This window comes from Furipterus horrens, unplaced genomic scaffold (assembly GCF_987537825.1).
Source record: "Furipterus horrens unplaced genomic scaffold, mFurHor1.1.pri manual_scaffold_11, whole genome shotgun sequence".
In the NCBI taxonomy this organism is placed as follows: Eukaryota; Metazoa; Chordata; class Mammalia; order Chiroptera; family Furipteridae; genus Furipterus; species Furipterus horrens.
Genome location: NW_028327181.1, coordinates 3,983,983 through 4,007,753, shown reverse-complemented (window position 1 = coordinate 4,007,753; position 23,771 = coordinate 3,983,983). Strand labels below are relative to the sequence as shown.

Sequence of the window (23,771 nt, the reverse complement as noted above, 5' to 3'; positions counted from 1 at the left end):
TGAACTTACTGTAGAACAGATTTATTTACCTGAAATGGACCATGTCTGTGCACTGCGTTTGTTACCAGCACAGAAATAAATTGATCTCTATTTACAGTCTACAGTCAAACATGCGTTGTGATAGACGTTTAAGCATTTTATTAAGATAAATGCATCACAATATTTGTATTGTACCAACATCTGTCTACTGCTTCTGATCTCATTAAATAAGTTACATTTCATACAGGGAAAAACAGCTGTTTGCGCACTGCAGAAGGGACTGAAGTTATGACCTGGAGCCCTACATTCTAACTATCCAACACCTGTAGTGTCTTCAAAAAATTTATAAATAAGCAAAACTGTACAGGGCCAATTAGAAAGTAGCATGTTTCAAGGACACCACAGAGAAATCTGGCTACTTACAACTGAAGGCATGCATTACAGCTGAATATTGAATATTGTACATTTATATGAGCTATGACATTCTGCACAGAGAAATATGGAGACATGGCTGATTGCGCCTCAGCTCTTGGATGAGGTTTCAGAACCTATTCTTCTTGTAGCAAAGAAGCCAGAATCCTCTGGAGAGGCTTTCTGATTCATTACGCTAAATTGTACATTTGTAATTATTATTTTAATTTAAAAGCTAAAAACCCCACTGGTGATACACGTTTCCCCCACGTAACACACAATGAGTCGGGGACTTTTTTCTACTTGTCTCTTCCCTCCCAGCATCATCATGCAGAGGGCTGGCAGATGTGTTGCTAAAAACGCACATGCACGCAACCGAACACCCTTACATGTCTGCAAAATGGCTTAGGAAGCGGTTACTCCAGTATTGCTGAAAAGGAAAGAAAGAGGAAATCAGCTTGACGAAACACGGGGAGGAAATGTGAGGGTAACTACTTCAGACTAAAAGTAACAGTGGCAGGTGGAAGGGAACATTCGGTTTGATCTTTTAAGATCCAAAGACCAGCCTTTCTGGTCAACTGTCCCCGAGGCACCGCCCACACAGGGTGGCATCTAGAAGCGCGGGCTCCAGAGCGACACCCCACCAGGCAGGAACGCCTCGCCGCTTCAGGAGTGACTTGAGTGAGGGGGTGAGAGAAGGGACAGTCTCGGTTAGCAGTGCGGAGCCGAAGCAGAAGTGAGCAGTGTGGCCGCCAGCCGCTGGCCCGCCTCCCTGTCCTCCCGCCGCCTCTGAGCTGCAGACCCGGCCCTGCCGGCGCCTCGGCTGCTTGTCACCATTCCCTTCCGAGAAAGCAGGCTGGAGGGGAGTGGCTCTGACAGAATTTGGGGGCTCAATTTAAACGCAACGGCCGACTTCGCTCTGCAGATGCTGCGGGCTGACGCTCGAGGCCGCACGGAGCCGAGACGCCAGCGGGGGCCCTGCTTGTCCACGAGCTCCCGCGCGTTCCGAGCCAAACGTGGCGCCTGTGCTGGGAGTGCAGACGGAGCTGCTGAGCGGTGTCCCCGGAGGGGAGGGATCAGCGAGGGCGCCAGCGCCGGAGCTCAGGCCGGGCTCGCCGGGGAAGGGTTTCAGGCAGGAGCCGCCTGGCAGCGCCCGCGTGGCGGGTCTGAGGGAGCTGCCACGGCACCCAGATAGATGGTGGCAAAAGCGGGGCCAACAGCGCCTCCCTGCCGGGTGGGGAGGGGCTGGGTGCCCACAGCAACAGCGCTGCCGCCAAGGAGGCCCCGCAGACACGGGGGCTGGGCTGGGGGCGGCGGCAGGGGCCTCCCCGCGCGTCCGTGGGCTGGGCGGACCGCCTGGGGCTGCGCTCGCCTCCCGCAGCAGCTCACGGCACTCGGCTCACTTCTGTAAAGGCCGCCGCCCGAGGAACCGAGTCAGGGACATGAGACTACCTGGTTAGTTCGGCCGCCAGGGACGGGCACACCACCCAGCAAGCTCGTCGCCAAGACACGGCCTTACATCTGAGCCGCTCCGCCACTTCTCTGTGGCCCTCTGAAGCTAAGGGACACCACCTGGCAACACCTACGCCCCGACACGCTCTGCTGAGCAAACCAACCCTCCGCCTCGGAAAGCGCGCCCGCGAGCCCGGCGGGGACCCTGCGCTCGGTCGGCCCCCGCACTCCGACCTCCGACCTCCGACCTGGGCAGCAGCGCTCGTGCCGCCCGGTACCGGCCACCGCCCCCTCACTTCCAGCATTCGCCTCGCATCTGCCTGAGCCTGCACCCGGGCTGCGCACCGTCCCAAGACCCCGGGGCCTCCTCCGCCTGCTAACGACAAGGCTGGCCGCTGCCCGCGCAGCGCTGTGGCCCGGTAACTGCGCTCAGCGTGCCCTGGAGGAGAGGACAAGTCTCAGCTGCAGAGGATGTCACCCAGACGGCCTAGCGAAGGGGAACCTACGGATAGGTGAGGTCACTCGTTCAGTTACGCGCTCTCACTGGCTTTTTACTGCACCGAAGTCCTGGGACGAGTCCTTGCCGCTGACAAAGACCCGGCGCCTTCTGACTCCTCATCTCAGCACGCGCAAAGGCACCGCCCACGCGGCCCGACCACACGGGAACAAGCCTGCCCTCCCCCGGCGCTCCCCACCGCACGCCCTGGGTGCCCGCTGCGCTCACGACGGCCACGGAGCACCGCGGGGCCCGGCACAGGGGCGCCTCCGTCCGTACCACACCGTTCGCTCCCTTGGTGGCGGGCCCCTGCCGCTAAAGCGTCTGAATCCCAGGGAATACTCACATTAGGTGATGGATGTTGGAAGGCATTGGAGGGAAACACCACAGTTAGGACTGTTAATGACTTACACGCCGTTGGTAAGACTGCTCTGGAACATGCGCAAACGTTTATCACGGTACGACAGTGGTGGTTAGTGCCACATTCAAATAAAAATAGTTCTATACAGTCTGTTCATTTGGTCATGTGCTATTTACAGGTTTTACACAACGCGGACACGCGCACACACACACGCTTGCCCTTCCGTTCTCTACGCCAGGCTACACCAGGCCAGCAGACACCTGCGTGACACGCGGCACGGCTGGCAGTGCCTCCACGCGAAGAACTAAAACCTACCGCTGCCTCTGCGGCAGAACAAGACCTGCCTCCCCTGGGGCTCAGTGGGGACTAAAGGTCTGAGCTGAGAACTTGAGAAAACTGAACACATCTATGAGAGTTCAAGCTAAGCCACTTAAGAGTTAAAAAAAAGGCAGTTATTTTTCTGTCCATTTAAAAGGTTTATTTTTTTAAACTAGATTGTGAAGTGCCCCTGAAATAGGCAATGTTGGCAAAACAATGTCTGTTAACAATAAAATACACTAGACATTTAAATAAATAACCTTAAAAACTACATGAGGGGACACGAACCCAGTCAATTGAATCTGGAACAATGTTTTCTGCACAAGCGAGAACAGGCATACCTCTTGTTAAGACGGATGTAAACAGAACCATCGAAATCCTACAGGAGAAGCAGCCGAGCGAAACCCAGGGTGGGGGTGAGGGGGGGGTGGAGGTGAACCGGGAGGGGTGAGGGAGTGGCAAACCGAAAAATACTGACTGAGGTAGCAGTACTCTGCCCAGTGCAGAAAAATTGGCTTATGAGTAAAAATTAGACTGTGATCTCAGATTAAATCCAGATGATCATGCAAAAGACACAATACATGCTATTTCATTTTAGAAAAAAACCACACACATCCATTTCCTAAAATCTGCTGCCAATTAATTTGCTGACAATGTCTGCTGGCTCAACTTTTTTTTTTATACAAGGATGAGTATTATTAAACAGAACACTGTACATGCTTTTTCATCTACAAAAAAATATTTGCATAAAATAGTGTTAGTTCTCTGTACATGTCAATGGACACTTTAATTATGTGTATAAAAAAGGAAAATCTCGCCCCACTGGAGTCAGAAAAAGCAAAAAAAAATCTAGAGTATGAAACCTCCTTCACCAGCCAGTATGTTCATGTGAAAATTCAGCAGAAAGACAGTTGCTTTAAACAATAAAAAATTAATTGATTAAGTTAAACATCTTCTTTACGTAAAACTGTCAGTCAAGACCAGAACATGTCACTAAAGTTAGTGTCTGTGCTGTACACCCAGATCACCAGGGGCATTATGAGCAGCACAAACGGCCAGGAGACCCCATCGGTGCAGGCCGAGAACGAGCAGGATTTGGTGGCAGGCTGCACACACTCTTTACCAGGCTCCAGGTAGTTGCGGGCCACAAACTTGAGGGTCTCGTCCATCAGAATCACAGGCAAGGAGATTTTCAGCACCATCAGCCACTGGGTCAGGTTCAGTGGTGTGATCTGGAAGATTAGCTGAAAGAAACCCACAGGAGCTTCGTCAAGCTCCCAGCCTCACTGGAGAGGCAGCCAGGCCCGGCCCAGGCCCCACCACCGCTTACCGGCAAGGGCTCCACGTAGAGGATTAGGAAGTGGAGTGACATGGACAGGCAGATGGAACCCACGAGCCAGATGTTCTCCCACGGGGGCATCCTCAGGAGGGACTGGTTTTCAGACAAGCTGCAGCACAAGGAGGGAGAGGTGCGCACAACAGGCCCAACCAGAAGGCACGTGTCACAAGGAACAGTGTGGAGAGCTGGGCTTCGGCGAGTGGCAGCTAGCTTGGCATCCCCACTGACCTACTTCTACTGCCTGGAGTTTCTACTGCAGCGAAGTTAAGGAAGAATGTTCAGATGTAGGACAGCTTCCAATTTTAAATCTAGGCCTCGGCACAGCAGAGTCCATTTCACTGGGCTCGAAGCTGCTCGCTTGCCCTTGACACTTAAGCTTTTTCTGAAACTTCCATTTTTGTCCCTGGCTTAATTGGATGATACCATTTGCTGAACTGCTGACGGGAAAAGGTCCCTGCCTTCCCCGTAGGCACCGGCATACAGGGGCACTGAAGTCCCGATTTTTGTCCTCTACCGTCTAAGGAACACGTGGCTAAATGCTCTCCCTGCCGCCCGGAGGTGACGACGCTCAGGCTTTAGGAGCCGGGGCTGCTCGCTGTCCTTCCTTTTCGGAAAGAAGAGCGTTCCTGGGCTCCTCAACCAACCGTGACACGCGCAACCCCACAGCGCCCTGGCTGTCAGGGCCCCCCGCCCCCGGCCTGCCAAGAAGGCTCACTGACCTGTTGAGGGCGTTACACATCTCTATGGTTACTAGGACAGAGAGCGCCATGGTCATCGGGTACGGGGACTCAAAGATTGCACAATCCACTCCTTCGAAGTCGGGGTTGTCCTCTTTGCACTGCAGGAAATGACTCTGCAACAAGAGCCCGCCGAGTCCCTGGTCAGCCGAGCGCACGTCCTCAGCCCACGCCCCGGCCCCACGCCCCGCCCAGCACACGCCGCACACAAGACCCCGCCCCTGAGAGGCGACTGCAGACTGTGCGGCCTTACGATGACCTGACGCCCCCGCGCCCCGCAGAGAGCTCGGGACAGCCTCACGACGCCCCGCCCCCAAGGCGCAGAGGGGAGGCGGCTACGTACCAGCTGGTAGAAGGTCACCCTCGGACCGCCGTCGGCTGCGATGAACCACCACGCGGCAGCACCCACGGTAGCGGCGCCGACGTAGCCTGGGGACACACGTCGCGGGCTGACACAGGCGCGGGGCGCAGCCTGCCCCGGGGCCGCTAGCTCCCCGGGACAGATGGACGACGAGCTGTGCCGACGGCACCTGAGCGGCCCGTGCAAAGGCAGCGGGACCGAGGGCCTCTGCGAGGAGCGGGGGCAGGGCACGGAGGAGCCCGGCAGCCTCTGCTCCCCGAGTCTGAGGAACGCCCTGCCCTCGCCTGCAGCCAGCGCGCACAGGCTGCAGGTATGTGTCTCCCACACGAAGCCACGCCCCGCTGGCAGGACCGGATGACACCACCCGTGACTTTTTAGGCAAGCTGATGCTCTCAGCCCTACACTGACTGAGTTGCTCCTTCAAAGGCCTGGCCGAACCTTTCTATGGAAAGGCTGTCAGAGCAGAACACGGTGATGCCCACGGGCAACTGCACGCACCCCCCAGCCCCCACCCCAATGACTTGAATTCAGCAAGTTTACTACGAAGAAGCAACAAGGGGTAGTGGAGATCACAGGGACTGGAAAACAAGAGAACGTCCCACTGTGGCAGGCGCACCCACCCAGAAGACACAAGGACACTCCCCAGCTGTTACAATGGAGTCACAGGCAGCTGGTGGCCGGGGAGAAGGCAGAGGTACAGCCACGGACGTGGAAACCACCCAGCAAATGCGCACAGGCCTGCACAGCATGCCTTCACTTGCAAAAAGAAATCCATAAAATGTGTTTGCTAGAGCACGTGTGGAAGGACACATGAGAAAGTGTTAGCGCTGGAGGGGAGCCGGGGAGACGGATGGCTGAGCGCCTGCCCACGTCACGCGAGGGTGTGCCTTCTGAATTGTAAGTCACATTTCTGTGGAACCCTAGGGAAGTTAGGTGACCTCTATGGGGCTCACTTTCCTGACCTATGAAACGGGGACGAGAACGGGCACCTGGGTCAGGAGGATGAGGCCTACTAGGTGACGTGGGTAGAAGAGTATGACCTGTGGCCGGGCTCCACGCCTTCACCAGCCACTGCTGATGAGCACACAGATCCCTGTTCTCGCTCAGGGAGAGGAAACTTCATTTTATAGCTTGGTGACGTAAGGCCTGACCCATCCCCATAATGTCCCTTTGGCCTGAGTTAAAACCTGAAAACCATTCACAAAGGTCCAAGGAACAAAGAGGTTGCTAAAACAGGGACAGACTTGACTGTAATCTCAGATACAGGTTCATTCAACTGTAGAAGGGCAGCCTCCATTTTTGCTATCCTAACACAGGGATAGAAGAAAATGTGCGTTCAAGGAATAAATACACAAAATTTTGGTCTACAAACATTGTGATTATAAATCAACATGAAAAAAAACAAGAACTACTCACAGCCAATAGCCAGGTAACGGAAAAAGAGCCACCCACTGATCAGCGGTTCCTTTGGGTTCCGGGGTGGTTTATTCATGATGTCCAGGTCAGGGGGGTTAAACCCCAGTGCAGTAGCAGGCAGGCCATCTGTCACCAGGTTGACCCAGAGCAGCTGGACAGGAATTAAAGCCTCAGGAAATCCAAGGGCTGCTGTCAGGAAAATACTGTTTCCACCCAAGGAAAGAAGGGAGAGACCCCAAGTTATTTTTTGCTACTATTCAAAGAGCATCACCAGGGACTCCCTCTCCATAAAAATCAGCGGACAGCAGCAACTGATACTTAAAAGTAACTTTTAAAAAGCCAGAGTTTTGTTACTTTGTATAGTTAATTTAAACTCATTCCTAAATTAAGGAGCTGCAGCCTGCCCTCCCTTCCCCCCACCCCTGCCTCGGTGCACAGAGACCAAATCTGCTGCTGTAGGGAGAACAAATACGGAAAAATGGTTGGCACAAGCCTATTTTAGATCACGGAACGCAAGTGACCTGTCACGGGACCTACCAGACCACCTCCCCGACGTTGGACGAGATGAGGTAGCGGATGAACTGCTTCATGTTGTTGTAGATGGCCCGCCCCTCCTCCACGGCCGCCACGATGGTGGAGAAGTTGTCGTCCGCCAGGACCATCTCGGAGGCGGTTTTGGCCACAGCGGTGCCAGAGCCCATGGCAATGCCGATCTCGGCTTTCTTCAGAGCGGGAGCATCATTCACACCATCCCCTGTCTAAAAGGAAACCGACATCACTAAGTACTTCCCCTGCGACTCACTCAGAAGGCACTTCCAGGTCTTAAACTAGAATCTTCCCTGCAAGCAACACACAGCCGGCTACTGGTAACAGAACCCTAGAGAAACAGCCCAGAAACCACCAAGGAATTCCAAACCTGGGAGCTATTACTGGAAACGTAACGGTCAAAACCTGTACATGTCCAAAGGTACTCACCATAGCTGTGATCTCATCGAAAGACTGAAGAAATTCCACGATCTTGGACTTGTGGGAAGGTTCCACTCGGGCGAAACAGCGGGCATTCAGGCACGCATCTCTCTGGGCTGAAGGACTGAGCTCGTCAAACTCCCGGCCTGTAAAAGCCTTTGCTGTCACGTCTTCGTCCTGCCCGAAGATGCCAATGCGGCGACAGATGGCCACAGCGGTGCCCTTGTTGTCCCCCGTGATCATGATGACCCGGATGCCTGCTTGCCGGCAGAGCTTCACGGAAGAGGCCACTTCAATTCTCGGAGGGTCCAGCATGCCCACGCAGCCCACGAAAGTCAGACTGGTCTGCAGAAGGAATCGCCTCATTTTAAAACAGGAAGTTCTGGTGTTTCCCCTCGTGTGAACCTGGGCTAGTTACACGTTAGGAACAAAGGTTTCTACATTTTCTTTCTTATGTTAGTTCTGTAACTCTGACTCTTATCTAAGATTAATGTCCACACTTCAGATATAATACCAATTAAGAGGAAGAGATTAAAAACCGTTACGTTCTTGTTATATCATTCTTTAACTTTTATGATGATAATATTCTGAAATGAGGGAAAAGAACATTCTGAGGAATAAGAGCATTTTACAGTCTCTCAACCTGGACAGTCTGACCTTCAATAACTAGTGAATGTTTTAAAAATATTCCCAATTTAAAAAATATTTTAATTTACATGAGTTACAAAATAGGTTTTACAAGTTTATTTAGCTCAAGTCTTGATAAATCTGCTTTGAAAATAACAGACTTGTATTAAATTGTTAACTATATATATATTTGAAGCAGCAGCCTAGAACGGTGATGCACTTGGCCTGCAGAAAATAAGTAACCACACCTCTTTCTTGGCAAAAGCAAGACTCGTTTTGACCTTTTACCGAGGAGTGCTGTTGAAACACAATGACTGGGCAGGGTGTGGGTAAAGAACCTTTTTGTTAGCTCACCTCATATTTAATAAAGTTGGCCGAGTCCTCGAGGTTCATTTCTTCTCTTCGCAGTGGGTTGTCATGCGTGGCCAGGGCCAAGCACCGCAGCGTGTCACTGCCACTACCCCATTCCCGAATGACAGACATGATCTTCTGCTTGACTCCAGGGGTCATAGGGGCTTTAGTACTTCCAACTCGGACGTGGGTGCACCTGTCAATGACACCTTCGGGAGCGCCCTGGAAATATCAGATTGAGATCAACAGTTTTATTTACTGGCTCATCCAGGACCCTAATCCTGGCAAGAACATCTCAACTGCAATCTGCTGTACTTGCCTTCACAAACATTTTGCTCATCGATGTCCGGCTTGGCTTGTTTGGTGTACAATAAACTGACATTGATTTTCTATCCCGTGAAAACTCGAGAGTGAATTCTTTTTTCATCAACTGTTTGATGACCTACGAATAGAACATATACAGAATACTATTGGACAACAATTTCTGTAAATTCTTCACTTGTTCACAAAATATATACTGAGCGCCTCTTGTGTGACAGGCACTGTGGGCACAGCGGCGAACAGTAAGTAACAAAGCGCACAGCCCCGCCCTTACTTGTGGGGGTCATCAGTTAGCGCCCCACGTCTAAGCTCCACGACACGAGTTTCCCTTCACTGAGCAGTTACAGGTCTGGAATCAAGCAACTCTAAACCTCAGTCTGTCAGGCCATCTTCCAGCCGAGGCATTCGGTCACCAACCAGTGACAGATTCGGCAGACAGCGTGGTCTGCCACCACGCCGGTTCACTTTGGTAAGCTAGCCTCGTAGCTGCGGGTAATTCTGCTTGACCACAACTCATTACAGGTTTAATGCATTACGAGACTTGACCTGAGAATGTTGTGTTGAGAATGTTTACATCTCTATTATGAAAAACATCGGTTTGTAGCTTCCTCTTCTTGTCATGTTCGTGTCGGGTTTTGGTGTCCCGGGCTTCATTGAATGTGGTGAGGACTTCATTTTCCTCCTTCCCGGTCTACGTAAAACTGGGTTTTCTTTCTTTAAGTGTCTGACAGAATTCAGCTTGGAGAGTTTTTGTGGGGACAGGTTTTGAATTTAACAGGTACAGGATTACTTCATTTTTTCTTGTGTCAGTTTAGAAAGCTGAGTTACTGAAGGGATTTGTCAGTTCCATGCTTGTCCAATTTATCCAAAGGGAAGCTCGGAGCGCTGAACTCTAACCCTCTTCTGTAACGTGTACACCTGGAGCACGCGTCGCCCTGCCACGGGCTTTGGCTCCGTCCTCCGGTTTCCACACAGGGTGTTTTCAGTAGTGTTTAGCTCAAAATACTTTCTAATATCCACTGTGGGTTCTTCTTTTGTCCAAGGATTATTTAAAAGAGTGTTGGTTCCACTTCAAACTATGTGGGGAATTTGCTCACTACCTTTTTGTTACTGGTTTCTAGTGTCTTTTTACTGGGGTCGGCGCCATCTGCCTAATTAAGTCTCGCTTCACGGACCGGCTATATGGTTTATTCTGGGGACTGTTCCTTACGCATCTGAAGTGCACGTCACAAGTAGTGTCACAGAAATAAGGATCAGCTGCAGTGGATTTATAGTGCTGTTCAAATCTGTATCCTTACTGACTGTTTCATCTGCTTATTCTATCAGTTATTGAGCAGGTGTATTAAAATTTCCGACTCTGTGAATTTGTCTAATTTTCCTTCTCCTTTGGTCAGTGTTTGCTTCATGTACTTTACATGTGCTATTAGAACCAGAGTGCTGAGGGGGAAATGAAGTCAACAGCAAGAGCGGTGGTAAGTGCCGCTGGAGGCCTGGTGGTGGAAGCTGGCAAAGCTGGGGACAGACGCGGGCCCGCTGCACAGGGGTGGCCGGCCCCTGCTCGGAGCAGGGCAGTCTGCTCACAGCCTGCGGGGAAAGGCGGGCCTTCTGGGCACAGAGGGCTACACGTGGAAACTATCTGTGAGGACTTTTACTTTCCTCAGAGAGCAAGCCAGCCCACTGTCCTGAGAGCGGACGTGGGGAGGGAGACACGCACGCACGAGGAGACGAGGCAGAGACCAGTCTGGGGGCGAGGGCGCCGGCAGGCAGCACGGGTGGTGGGGAGCGAGGACACGGCCCCAGGGCCTGATACTGACCGAGTTGCAGGCGTTCGCCGCGTTCGATCTTAGAAAGACCCTTCAGTTCCGTGTCAAATACGTTCATCTTCTCTACCAGGCAAGTGAGAGCCGTCTCGGTAGCTTCTCCAACTTTCTCATACACACCCTTGGCCTGGATTGGTCAAAGACACAGGGAGGGTAAAGAGGGAAAAGTAGTAAACAGTTAAATCTGCCTTCAACAAAGACTCTTCCATAGGAAGACAACCACGATCCAGATAATTAAAAATACAGTCAAAGCGCAGGTGTGCATCTTATCTTATTCTGATAATTGGTTTTTCCATTTCCCTTAAGAAGCCACTAATCACAGTATTAATTCGTATAAAGTTTTCAAATAGTACTTAGAATTCCATGTCGCTACTTATCTCCGGAGTTTACATTCTGTTTCTGAGGGGAGCTTGGCTTGACTTTTAGACAGAAATCAAACAATTTATCTCACTGTTTATAATTAAAAATAAAGGAATAAAGGTTTTCTGTTGGTTAAATTTTATATTGTTTTATCTTTGACATCATCAAAACAACCCTTAAGCCTCAGCTTGTCTTCAAGGGTATAATGCTACTCGTCTTAAAAAGCAAGACCAATAGCCTGTTCTTTCAGGAAAACACCTCCTGTCCCGGGTCTTATCCACGGAGGGCACCCACTGAGCCTCGAACTGTGGAGAACGCCCTGTGCCCGCGTCCCAGCCAAGGGACTGCAGCACTCAGTCTCAGAGGCCGTGTGCGAGGCCCACAGCTTTCTTTGGCTCGGCCAGGCTGGCTCTGACAGACGGGCTCTTGCATGGAAAAGGGGAAATAAAACCAGGAACCCTTACTTTCAAAAGGGAGGAAGGAAGGCTGCATTTTCACCCACCCACCCACCCCACCCTTAACGCGGAACAGCCAGGTCTAGTCTCTCCTTTCTGAGACTTACCTCATTGTAATCCAAAGCGGAGTCATTACAAAGAGCACAGATTGTTGCCAATTCTACAAGCCCGTCATACTGATGACATTTCACTGGTTTTTCATCTTTATACCTGGTCCAAAAGGAAAAGCACTCTTAGGAACACAGTGTGGTCATCTCTGTTGACTTTTAATTAGTTAATAATATAAACAGAATTGTGTGGACAACAGACTGGCAAATAGAAGAATGTGAATGACAGCTCTTGGAAATCTGATGCTGGAGCCGATGAAATGTGTCTGATATCAGGAGTCACTCAAGATCAGAAACCCCTCGCTCATGAAATTCCCCCACCACTGGTATCAATAAAGAACAAACAGAAACCCCACTTAAAAATGTGAGCTTCAAACAGGAGCTCAGTAAGACAAGAGGCCACGGGCTGACAGCCTGTGTTTCTCCTTTCCAAGTGCACGGACTTGACCGCCCCAATAACTGACGCCAAGAGCCACGATCAGAAAGCTGCCTCAGCCTTTTCAGGCACAGTGCGGCCTACGCGAGCACTGGCCCGGCACACGGGCGCCTCTGCGACAGGGGGGTCACTCACACTTCCCCGCTGGGTGCGTATGTGGACCCGGTCACGGTGAATTCGTTCAGGGAACAAGCATCCGCTTCCACTTTGTCCAGAATGAACATCTACAGAAAGGAAAAACAAAAACATGCTATGGGAAGAAAAACCACTCCTTGCTACGACAAAACCTCTTAGTTAAGGAAACAATGGAACTTCTTCCCTGAAGCTCAGAGTAAGGACTGTCCCCAACCCAACAGGCCTCCCTCATCCATCCAAGGGCCCGAGAAGCAGCACCCCCGAGGGGCTGAAGGGATCGGCAGCAGCAGGGGCACCAGACACGGAACCGGAGTCATGAGGACCGTGGGCCCGCCGTCCTCCCGGAGGCCCGGAGCCCCACGGTTCCCGCGGCCGGCCGGGCCGGGCTCAGGCAGGCCAGCCTCAGAGCCGAGTGGGAGCTTGTGAAGAGTAAGCTCACAGCTCAGGGCTGCCTCAGCACTCCCCGAGGAGAGCAAGACAGCGGCTTCTCCGCTCCTTTCCACGCGTTTCTACTGTGGCGGCAGCCCATGCAGCTGCATGATGACCCCGCACACAGGAGGGAGCCCCCAGACCTGAAAGGGCTGATGCCACCGACACCACGGGTGGACGCGTGCTTAGGAAAGCATTCCTAATGCTACAGACTAGTACGGGGACACGAGCCAGTTTCTTAAAGATGGGGTTTTAAGTTTTGCTTTCTAATTGTAATTCAGAAATCCAGTTTAGGAGACTAAGATTTAGATTTGTGTTTTCATTACAAATCACAACTGTATAACCTCCTTAAGAAAAAGGAAACAAAAACACACAGAACGTGACACCCTGACTACACTTTATCAAGCCAAAATCCCTCTGAAATATGAGCAAGAATACGATCAAACTGTTTTTCAATAAGGAGTTTTAAATTCAAGTAAAAGAGAACCATGTCATGCTTTTAAAACATCTTTCCAGAGCGTCCTAACTCATATTTAATAAGAAAATCAGCTCATCTTTATTTTAAAACAACAACTTTTGACTCACAAGATTTGCTTGTTATATAGCACGTAATTTTAAATTTCAAAAGCTTCATTTCAAAAGTATACTAAGAACTAAATCAACTTTGGAACTGAACTAATGCCATGAGTAAGCGATACAAAATGTTTTTTTTTTTTAAATCAAAGTATATGATTGGATTTAAAACCATCATGGCGCTAGTTCACACACTTACAACCAGCGTGTCCAATGAGGAAAAAACTTATTTCCAAGGTCACATATGCAGCAAATCACTGACTCCTACAACTTTTTCCTAACAGATCAAAATCTAAAAAAGAAAGCCTGTCAAAGGCTCTTTCCAAAGACGTGTGACATTTCACAGGAGCGGTACCAAAAGGACCAGGTTGGTTAAAGGACGTGCTCAGGGTCACACAATTACTGAGTGGAGGAGAGGATCGATTTTAACTACCAATCTTTCCTGTAAGAAAACCTGACCTGACCTCTGTATTAAAACCTGTGTGACCCTCCCACGTGTCAGAGCCTCTCAGAGCCTCCCTGTTCTAACCTCCTGAGCAGGACGCCCATGATTCCCATCAAGCCACACGCGCAGGACACATGAGCTGCGTTAGCCAGCAGCGAGCGAGCTGGCAGTATTACTACACACCTGCCGTCTCTTTAATGATACTGTTTATAAAAAGTGAAACTCTGGGGTCTATACCACAGTCCGAAATATTCTGACACTCAGAACTCTAATGACGTTTACTATATCGGAATGCCCTTCGGCACTTTCGGTTGTAACCAAGTAAACCATTTAGGAACCACGTGATGGAAGTGCTCCTAAATCAAGGGCAGTTACGCAACCCGCTGTAAGAAACCTACAGAATACGGATCAGTGTCAGCTCTCTGCGCTGAGGCAGAACAGAACAGAGAGGCAGGGGCTTTCTTTAATGGAAGAAAACATTATAAATCAAACCATTTAGAGGAAAATATAAGAACAAAAATTTTATTATGGATCTATTTTATTCTTAGTTTGAAATCTGATTTGCTGCCAACATTTTGAAATTAAAATTTTTTTAAAGGTTACAATTTTACATTGCTTACTTTCATAGATATAAAGGTCTATTACAAGGAATTAAAAGCTTTTAGGCTAAGTTTAAACAGTTTGCTGGGGGATACTAAACAGGTAACATGAAATTCCTTTTCCCTCCCCCAAATGATCGGCTTTTCGTCTCCAACTGAGCTTTTAGCCAGTTTGTCCCAACTTTTCTGGTTCCAAGGAATGAGGACTTGAGTAGCTTGGTCAAGTTCTGCCTCTACTAGGAAAATCCAAGACAAGCTGGAAGCTCACCACTTGGGAGACAGAACACCCCAATCTATTGTAAACACCTGCAAATTCATTCTAAATCTGGGTTTCGACTACATACAGAACTGGGGGCATTTGTATCTAAAAATCATCATGTATTTAAATTTGGCAAAAGAAAGATTCAGGGGTTTAACTGTATTAAAAACAAAAATAATTTCCAATGCTAAAAAACATTTTCTAAAACCTGAAGACCAAGGTGACCACACATCCTTTCTCTGTCCCTCAGAAGCATTACTTAATAGACCCACTCAAGGATTTAGCGTTCTAGAAAAATGTGTCTCACCACCCTGTTCATTAAGGGCTCATGTTATGTAAAGCTGTGAATTTGTGTCCTGTAGACAGGATAACCTTGTAGGTTTTTTTAATCCTCACAAGGATATCTACTGATTTTAGAGAGAGGGGGTGGGGCGGGAGAGGGAGAGACAGACAGACAGACATCAATGTGAGAAACAATGATTGGTTGCCTCCCTTAGGTGTCTCCACTGGGGATCGAACCCAGAACGTAGGCACGTGCCCTGACAGGAAACTGAACCCGCAGCCTTTCTGGGGCACTGGACGGTGCTCAAATGAGCCGCTCAGCCAGGGCACGACACAGGAGCTTTACTGCCCCAGAGGACAGTAACCACTTTTCGTTAATCTAACATATGGCAGTTCTAACCCTGAGCACTTCCTCAAATGCTCTGATAACCCGTTTGACCATCTTACCGATTCCCTCATTGAGTCATGAGCCAGACACGTGTCCACTAAATATCTGTAGGACTTGTGCACCTTTTGGAAAATTACACTTCGACTTCTACAAAATTATTTACATAAAACTTCTGGGAATTGAATTATATGAAAGAACTTAATTTTGCTATAGCATTATTACTATGTTTTAGTTCTTATTTTTCTAAGAGCAGGTTTGAACAATTTATTTTACCCCTGAGTGATGGTCAAACCACCTAAGAAATGATGAAACACACAGAACTAAGTTAAAGTCAATTTACCTGCTTTTCAGGAAGAAAGCATGTCTTGTTCAATGTCCTACGGGAACATTAATTAGAATTTTGAGTGGGCAGGTAACAGCTGCGCCGTAGAGCTCTGACTTGGAGGCTTATCTGTTCACACACACACACACACACACACACACACACTCAGAGAGAAGGGCAGGGAAGTACAGGGAGCGGTCCCCTCGCACTCACAGACGCCTGCTATTATTTCCTGAGTACAGGTACATCAGCCAGATACCCTGTATTTCATGAAATAGTTTTAGGAATTAGATGATTCATTCCTCGGAAGTATGAGAAATTACCTTGGGCTCATGTAACCCAATCTGTTTAAAGCACATAAAAAAGTATCAAATCATAAATCAAGGTTTTGATGGCATGAGGGCATATTCGCAGGATAAATACACAAAAACCAGCAGGAAAGGCTCCCACTCTCACTCACCCTGCAGGCTGACATCTGATTGGTGGTCAGGGTACCAGTCTTGTCCGAGCAGATGACGGAAGTGCACCCGAGGGTTTCCACGGAGGGGAGGCTCCGCACAATGGCGTTTTTCTTTGCCATTCTGCGGGTGCCAAGGGCCAGGCAGGTGGTGATGACAGCAGGCAGACCTTCGGGAATGGCTGCTACAGCCAGGGCCACCGCAATTTTGAAGTAGTAAATAGCACCTCTGATCCAGGAGCCTCCGTGAACCGGGTCATTGAAGTGCCCGATGTTTATGATCCAGACTGCGATGCATATGAGGGAGATGACTTTGGAAAGCTGTTCCCCAAACTCGTCTAGTTTTTGCTGGAGGGGTGTCCTTTCCTGTTCTGTTGCCACCATTTCATCCCGGATCTTGCCAATTTCAGTGTTAACTCCAGTGGCCACCACCACTCCCATGGCTTTACCAGCAGCAATGTTTGTGCCCTACGACAGAAGAACAGGGCCACTGTTACAAGATTCACACACACCCGGCTTAAACACTGACTAGGAAACTCAGATGAGAGAGCCAGCCCCCACTGTGATGGTGGGCGAGGACGGCCCGTGCAGGCGGGGCGGTACATCTCTCCCTGGTGCTCACTTCGTGTGGCGCCTACTCTCCCCGGAGCAGCTCCGCACGGACCGCCTGGGTCTCTAGTCCCAACACGGACCTGGCGTGCAGACTGGCTCTGGCCCGGGGCAGGCAGGCCACTACCTCCTGTGAAGCCCCACGGAGTTCTCAACTCGCTACATCCTCCCCGCTGGCTTCAACTCAGCTGGCCACGGGCCGCCGCAAGGCCCTCCACGCCACCACCGGACCCCAAAACCAAGGGACTCATGGGAGAGCGTGCTCCCCACAGTGCACTGCAGTTCCTTGTTGCAGTGATATGGCTCCGTTATTTTCACTGTAACTCGCTGGTGCTTTACTTACTGTGGGTGTTGGGCCCCCACCCTCGGCCACAAAAGCCCACTACTTGAATTATTTTAAATTTCAAACAAGCAAAATCTACAAATTTCCCCACTTTTTATTTTGAAAAAATTTAACAGAAAAGTTGAAATAGTACAATGAACATCCATCTGACTTTTCACCCAGACTCACCAATTATTAATGGTCTGCCACACTTGTTTTCTCTCTAAACACACCTTTTTACTGTGAACTCATACAGATACCATCCACATCATTTTTGAAAACATCCTTTATAGTCTAAGGCTTTTCTAAATAAATCTAGATTTCTACTGTGTTCACAGGTAAAGAGTTTACAGATGTCTGACTTTTTATTTTAGTCCTCAAAAGCTTGCCCATTAAAACAAAAGACACCGGGGCCACATGCCCCACCATCACAAGTTCCTGACGCCTTCTGACGGCGGAGACCGCCCCTGAAGACTGTGCCTCCCCTTTGGATCAACAGCCAACGCTTTCTAAAGTCCGACCACTGAAGGGAGGTAGGCAGGGAAAAAATAACATCTGCAAACTTAAAATTCTGAGACTATCTTGAAAAACAGAAACAAACAAAAAACATTTGATAAAGTACTTACAGAAAAGAGCATGTTCTTCTTATCCTGGTTGACAGCCCGCGGATCAGGGACGGGGTCCGTGTGCTTGATGACAGAGACAGACTCGCCTAAGCAGGTAGGGACGGAAGGCTGGTTAGAGCTGCACAGCGTACACCTGGGCTGTGGGGCCCCCCACTCAGGCCGCTGCCGCTCTCAGAACAGGGGCAACACACCCACTACACTCAAAGGAGGGAAACCAGTAAAATTTAGTAATAGAAACTAATCTCAGAGCAATGTCAGAACTAAATACAACTTCACAATAATGGAACTTAATTTTCAAGTAAAATTCCAACCAATTACCTTTATTTTCTGGAGTTACTAAATTTATTTTCAGGTACCATTTTATACTCTATTACTGTGATTATACATTTATATATATTTGTTGTATACTTAGATATACACACAGTCCAGGATTTTTTTGAAAAAGGTGAAAGTATATTTATTTACTTTTAGTGGACAGAACAAACTGTAGATACTGTATAGTATATGGATAATGAGGATCATCTACTGGAAAGCTTGTTTTTGTTTAAAGGTGAAAAATGCAAACACTGTTTGAGATGCATCTGCGTGGGCTGACCAGACCGTTCTACTTCCGTAAAACAAAGCTGAGAACAGCGGTCAGGAAACGCACAGAAGAGGGCACGTGGTGGAGGGAGCTGCTTCTTAGATGTCTTACACTGTCTTTATTGAATTGGTTTCAATTTTACTTAATAGCACTTTAAACTTCATTATTCATATTTGACCAAAAAAAATCTGCTTTCTCAATCTAGCCTAAAACTACAGTATAATTAGTCATCAAAAAATGACATTCAAAAAACTATGAAAAGTTTTAAAATAGTAATTATTTCTGTAGGCATACTATGAGAATGTCATACATACAACCTAACTGCCCAACATTTTACAGCTTCATTGGCTTCCAGCTTGTCACTGCTAACGAGAGCTCTTCATAAAGAAACAAAAAATACAAAACCCGGGTTATGATCATCACTGTGTCTCTGACATTCGTTGTCTTTCAAAACTGATAGTCAGATAAATCTTGGTAATCTCTGGCTTTTATATTTATTCTCTACTTAATTCAGGTTAGCACTGTATGTAAGTCAATCTTCTAACCACCTTACTTCTTGCTAATATGAACCCGCCACCCTAGTCTGTGCCTTTATTAAACAAAAATGGAAACACGTTCAATCCCAAATCTAAGTGTGCAAACTTTAGATTATAAAACAGTCACCGTTTTGGGGGTGCTAACTTTTTTTAACTGTTTATTTGATTCGTGCAAAGTACGTTAGATGTGAGATTAGGATTTGTCCAATGAAAAAAAATTACAGCTCTGGACCTTTCTGCCAGCCTGGAAAAAGATGACTAAATAAAGTACCTGACTCACTTTCCACACAACAGACAGCACTTCTGTGAAATTAACCTCCGCTAATGAAAGAACCAGTAACCTTTTAAAAACAGTAAAAACATAATGGTGATTTCTGGTGAAAACTGATTTTTGATAAAAGATACATAGAGGCCTTATGAAATAAAAGCCAAATTAGTTTTTTAAAAATATCATAACTTTAAACCCCATATATTGGCAAAAAGTCTAATTAATAAAGCTTTCAGAAATAAACATTTCAGAATTAAGACAGGACATCATAATAAAGGAACAGCGGGGCCGGAGCTGACTACCAGCACGGGCCTGAGAGAGGCTTCAGAAAGCCAGCGACCTTCCAATACGTGACACACTCTTACCTGTGAGAATTGACTGGTCAACTCGCAGAGTCGTAGATTTGATGGAAGTTAACCTTATATCTGCAGGAACTTTGTCACCAACTAATGGGGGAGAAAAAAGGCAGCTTTTTAAAGAAAACAAATAGCCTGTATACAGCACAAATATATTAAAAATCTGTTAAAATAACTAAGATATCAGCTTATCCTCAGAGTAATAAAACTCTGGCTGATAGATGTAAGATCTGAATTACACAGAAAGGAAAAGAACGAACAGTGTCCAGCACAGTGTTTAAAATTCTGAATGAGTGCACATCAGCACCAAGGCAGCTAACCGAACAGTAAAAATAAACTGCAACAGCTTTCCGACTTTCTGAAAGGAAACTAAGGTCGTTTCGGAAGTCTTATGCAAGGACAGTAAAAAAGTTAGAATACATACAGTCTCTCCTAGAATTGCATATGGTTATTTTTAAGTCAAATCTTCACTTTCCAGATTTACCCTAAACACTGAATTGTAACTGTCACTGATGATATACAAACTGGCAAAATAACCCTTCTGTCCAAGAGGTAGATTTATTTTATTTGTTAAATCTTCAATTTAGTTCTGGTTTTCCTGCATTTCAGAGCTTTTATTTTTTTTTAAAGATTTTATTTACTTTTAAAGATTTTATTTATTTATTTTTAGAGAGAGGGGAAGGGAGGGAGAAAGAGAGGGAGAGAAACATCACTGTGTGGTTGTCTCTCACACACCCCCAACTGGGGACCCGGCCTGCAACCGAGGCATGTGTCCTAACTGGGAATCGAACCAGTGATCCCTTGGTTCCCAGGCCAGCACTCAATCCACTGAGCCACACCATACTGGGCCATTTCAAAGCTTTTAAATTCAGGGAGAGATGGTTTGCTTTCTGAATAGGAAATGCAGTCACCAGGCGGCACAGACTGCCAACACAGAATCTCAAGAGGCAAACATCAGTCTTGCATCCGACTACAGCGACACATTAAGTTCAGGTAAAACTGCTGCTGCAAATGCTTACGCAACAAGTAGCAACATTCAGGCTGAGTAAGCCAGAGCCTTCCATTTTAATACACCTCTGTTCATACTACAATGAAGGAACCACATCCTAAACTTTAGTGACTTTCAACACCCCATCAAGATGAAAATTTTAAACCAACATAATTTCTTTCTTTTACTGTATTAATTCTGGTTGTCAAAATTAATTTTATCCCACATGACCCTGAACATGAAGAGAGTAGAAATTCAACAATGAGCAGATGACCTAAATGGAAAATTTACTTGAAAATGTCCGTTTGATCTCTGTGGCAATTTACGGCGCGATCCAACAGGAGCAGAAACCGCCTCCTGCTCCGCGGGAAGCACAGCCACCGCCTGCCCTGTGACAGCCACACACACAGCAGCCGGAGAGAAGCACAGCGTGCTCCCTGGAGACTCAGCGTCCACCCCTTTTCCTATTAACCACGCCACGTACCAGCCCTCGCTCACCGCTCACACACCTGCCACGTTTGCAGCCCACAAACCTAATATTCATACTGAGGGCAAGCCACAACGGGCCCCGAAGCAGCACCTCGGCACTGATTTTGCTGTGTTTCAGCGGAAGCCCAGAGAATCTGAAATGGACGGACTACATATTTCTAAGGCAATAAATACCAAGGTTAAATTTCTTTTCTGGGTAACGCAGTCATGTATTAGCTATTAGTTTAAGGTGGAATCAATTCTATATAGATGCAGCATTAAAAATTATACTTAAAATATTATAAAGAAACCAGCTACTTATCCCCTAAAGGTCCCTTTTAATTACATGAACGCTCTCTTTGCTATACAGAAATTGTGTTGATACACATTTAACTGTTGGCCAGATATTCAGGAATGACTCAAATGTTGAATACTAGTGAAACAAATGACCTGGGAAGCCCTTTAAAACTGGCCTCATGTTCTCAACTTTTCTTCCATCCCACAGGGCTGTTCTAACTGGGAGGCAATTAAATATTTAGGAATTAAAAGAAAGGATGATCTGGGGGCTTTTATAGACTACAGAATCTCAGGACCTGCTATTCAAGAGTCTGGTTCAATGCATTTTGTGATGAAATCTAAGAATCCACACTTGAAAACGTTTTCCAAACACACTAAAAGATTAATACAAGAAGCCCTGGCTGGAGACTCTTGGCCAAGATGGAGGCCTAGACAGACACGCTGTGTCTCCCTCCACAACTAAGAAGGAATGCAACTACTGCAAAACCAGAAATAACCAGAAGTTCCAGTAAATAAATGGAAGTCCAACGTATGAAGTTATAAAAAAGGGGTGCTCATCCGGACGGGTAGGAGGGCAAAGCCGGGGCGGAGAGGTCAGGCTGTGCTGTCTGCAGCAGGAGCAGCAGCGACGGAGACAGGACAGCGGTGAGCACAGACACCCGTATTTAGGGGGAGGCGAGAAGCGCTTGGGGAGCAACCCTGGCTGCAGACCAGACCAGACAGCTCGCGATTCCAATAGGGGGGAAGGCAGACCCCCATTGCCTTAGACTGTGAGGCCCAGATGTCGTGGGGACAGAGGAGAAGGCTCCCCATCTCTCAGTGAACAGTGAACGGCAGGAATCCATCTTGGACCCCACCCCCACAGAAAATGCCACAGCGTGGTGAGAAGGGTCGCCCAGTTGTGACTTGTGACAAGTGCACGGGGCTCCGCCCCCTATAGCATAGGAGGTGTGACAGCCCCACCCAGGAAGCAAAGGTAAACACAAAACTGTCAGGATGGCACAGATCATGATAGAGATCCCAATCACGCAGCTGACCAGACAGCAAATATCTAATCTAACGAAGCAGCAGACAGGAAATCTTTCTGAGGCTCAGTTCAGAGCTTTGGTTATAAAAGTGCTTACAGACCTAACAGCAGATCTTAGACAAGACGGGGAAGGAATGAAGGCTAGTCCTGCTGAAATGAACGAAAACACATATGGAACTAGTGGTGAAGGAAAGAAAACCAGGGGTCAAATCAACAAACCAGAACATAGGGAAGGAACAAACAGGGAACCAGTGCAGAAAGAGGAAACGAGAAGTGAGGACAATGAGGAGAGGCTCAGAAACCTCTGGGACAGCTATAAGTGGGCCAACATCCGAATCATAGGGCTGCCGGAAGGTGAAGAAGAAGAGCTAAAAATTGAAAAATTATGTGAAAAACTAATGAAATAGAATTTCCCTAACGTGGGGAAGGAAACAGACTTACAGGTCCAGGAAGCACAGAGAATCCAAAACAACTGGACCCAGGGAGAACCACACCAAACACATTATAATCAAAATGTCAAAAATTAAGGATAAAGAGAGAATCTTAAAAGAAGCAAGAGAGAAGAGAATTACATACAAAGGGGTTCCAATAAGACTCTCAGCTGGTTTCTCAAAAGAAACTCTGCAGGCAAGAAGGGACTGACAAGAAATAGTCAAAGTAATGAAAAGCAAAATCCTACAACCACGATTACTCTACCCAGCGAAACTGTCATTCAGAATAGAAGGGCAGAGAAAGTAATTCCAGGACAAAGTAAAACTGAAGGGGTTCATCACATCCAAACCACTGTTACATTAAATGTTAAAGGAACTTGTTTAGGTGAAAGAGGATCAAAACTATGAACATTAAAATGAAAACTGTGTCACAACAACCAACAACAGAAGCTAGGGAACCGAAACAAAGGCAGACTAAGTAGGCAACGAGAGTGGGAAAAGAATTATAGGTATGGGGAACATTATGGGGGGAGGTCAGCAGGGAGGGGGAGGGGGGAAAGGGAGGGAGATGGTACAGGAATTAGGAAGCAAAGTAGGAGGGAGTGGAATAGACAGGGAGATGTTGAGAAGAACTATATGCACAACCAATGGGCATGGACTAAGGGGGGGGGACAGCTGGAGGGAGGGGGGTCACTGGGTGGAGGGGAACAAAGGAAAAGAAATTGGGACAACTGTAACAGCATAATCAATAAAACATTAAAAAAAAAAAAGAAGCCCTGGCTGGTGTGACTCAGTGGATTGAGCACCAGCCTGTGAATCAAAGGGTCTCCAGTTCAATCCCCAGTCAGGGCACGTGCCTGGGTTGCGGGCCAGGTCCCCAGTTGGGGGTGTGCAAGAGGCAACAACACATGGATGTTTCTCTTTTTCTCCCTCCCTCCCCTCTCTCTAAAAATTAATACAACCTTTTAAAAAATTAATACAAGAAAACAAAACCAAGCATAACTGCAGTCATAGGTGCTGTGAAGGGCTTGTTTTTCACGTGCCAGATATTCCAGCTC

General features: G+C 47.8%; 1 protein-coding gene and 1 long non-coding RNA gene across 2 annotated transcripts in view; both read right to left on the bottom strand.

Annotated features, from left to right (window-relative positions):
• On the bottom strand, positions 1-2,991 carry LOC149996786 (uncharacterized). Its single transcript, XR_016514122.1, has 2 exons — positions 2,685-2,991; positions 1-820 (listed from the first exon to the last, which is right to left on the bottom strand). It is a non-coding gene; the product is annotated as an uncharacterized LOC149996786 (long non-coding RNA).
• A 783-nt stretch (positions 2,992-3,774) lies between these two features.
• The window catches only part of ATP2A2 (ATPase sarcoplasmic/endoplasmic reticulum Ca2+ transporting 2), a 45,255-nt gene continuing 25,258 nt past the window's right edge, over positions 3,775-23,771 (bottom strand). Inside the window, 16 exon segments of the mRNA XM_090291871.1 lie at positions 3,775-4,261; positions 4,348-4,465; positions 5,076-5,209; positions 5,437-5,522; positions 6,871-7,073; positions 7,408-7,628; positions 7,846-8,181; positions 8,818-9,036; positions 9,134-9,256; positions 10,950-10,967; positions 10,969-11,082; positions 11,878-11,980; positions 12,449-12,537; positions 16,206-16,670; positions 17,760-17,845; positions 19,512-19,592. Coding sequence (XP_090147997.1) covers positions 3,992-4,261; positions 4,348-4,465; positions 5,076-5,209; positions 5,437-5,522; positions 6,871-7,073; positions 7,408-7,628; positions 7,846-8,181; positions 8,818-9,036; positions 9,134-9,256; positions 10,950-10,967; positions 10,969-11,082; positions 11,878-11,980; positions 12,449-12,537; positions 16,206-16,670; positions 17,760-17,845; positions 19,512-19,592 — 2,666 coding nt within the window. The 3' untranslated portion in view covers positions 3,775-3,991.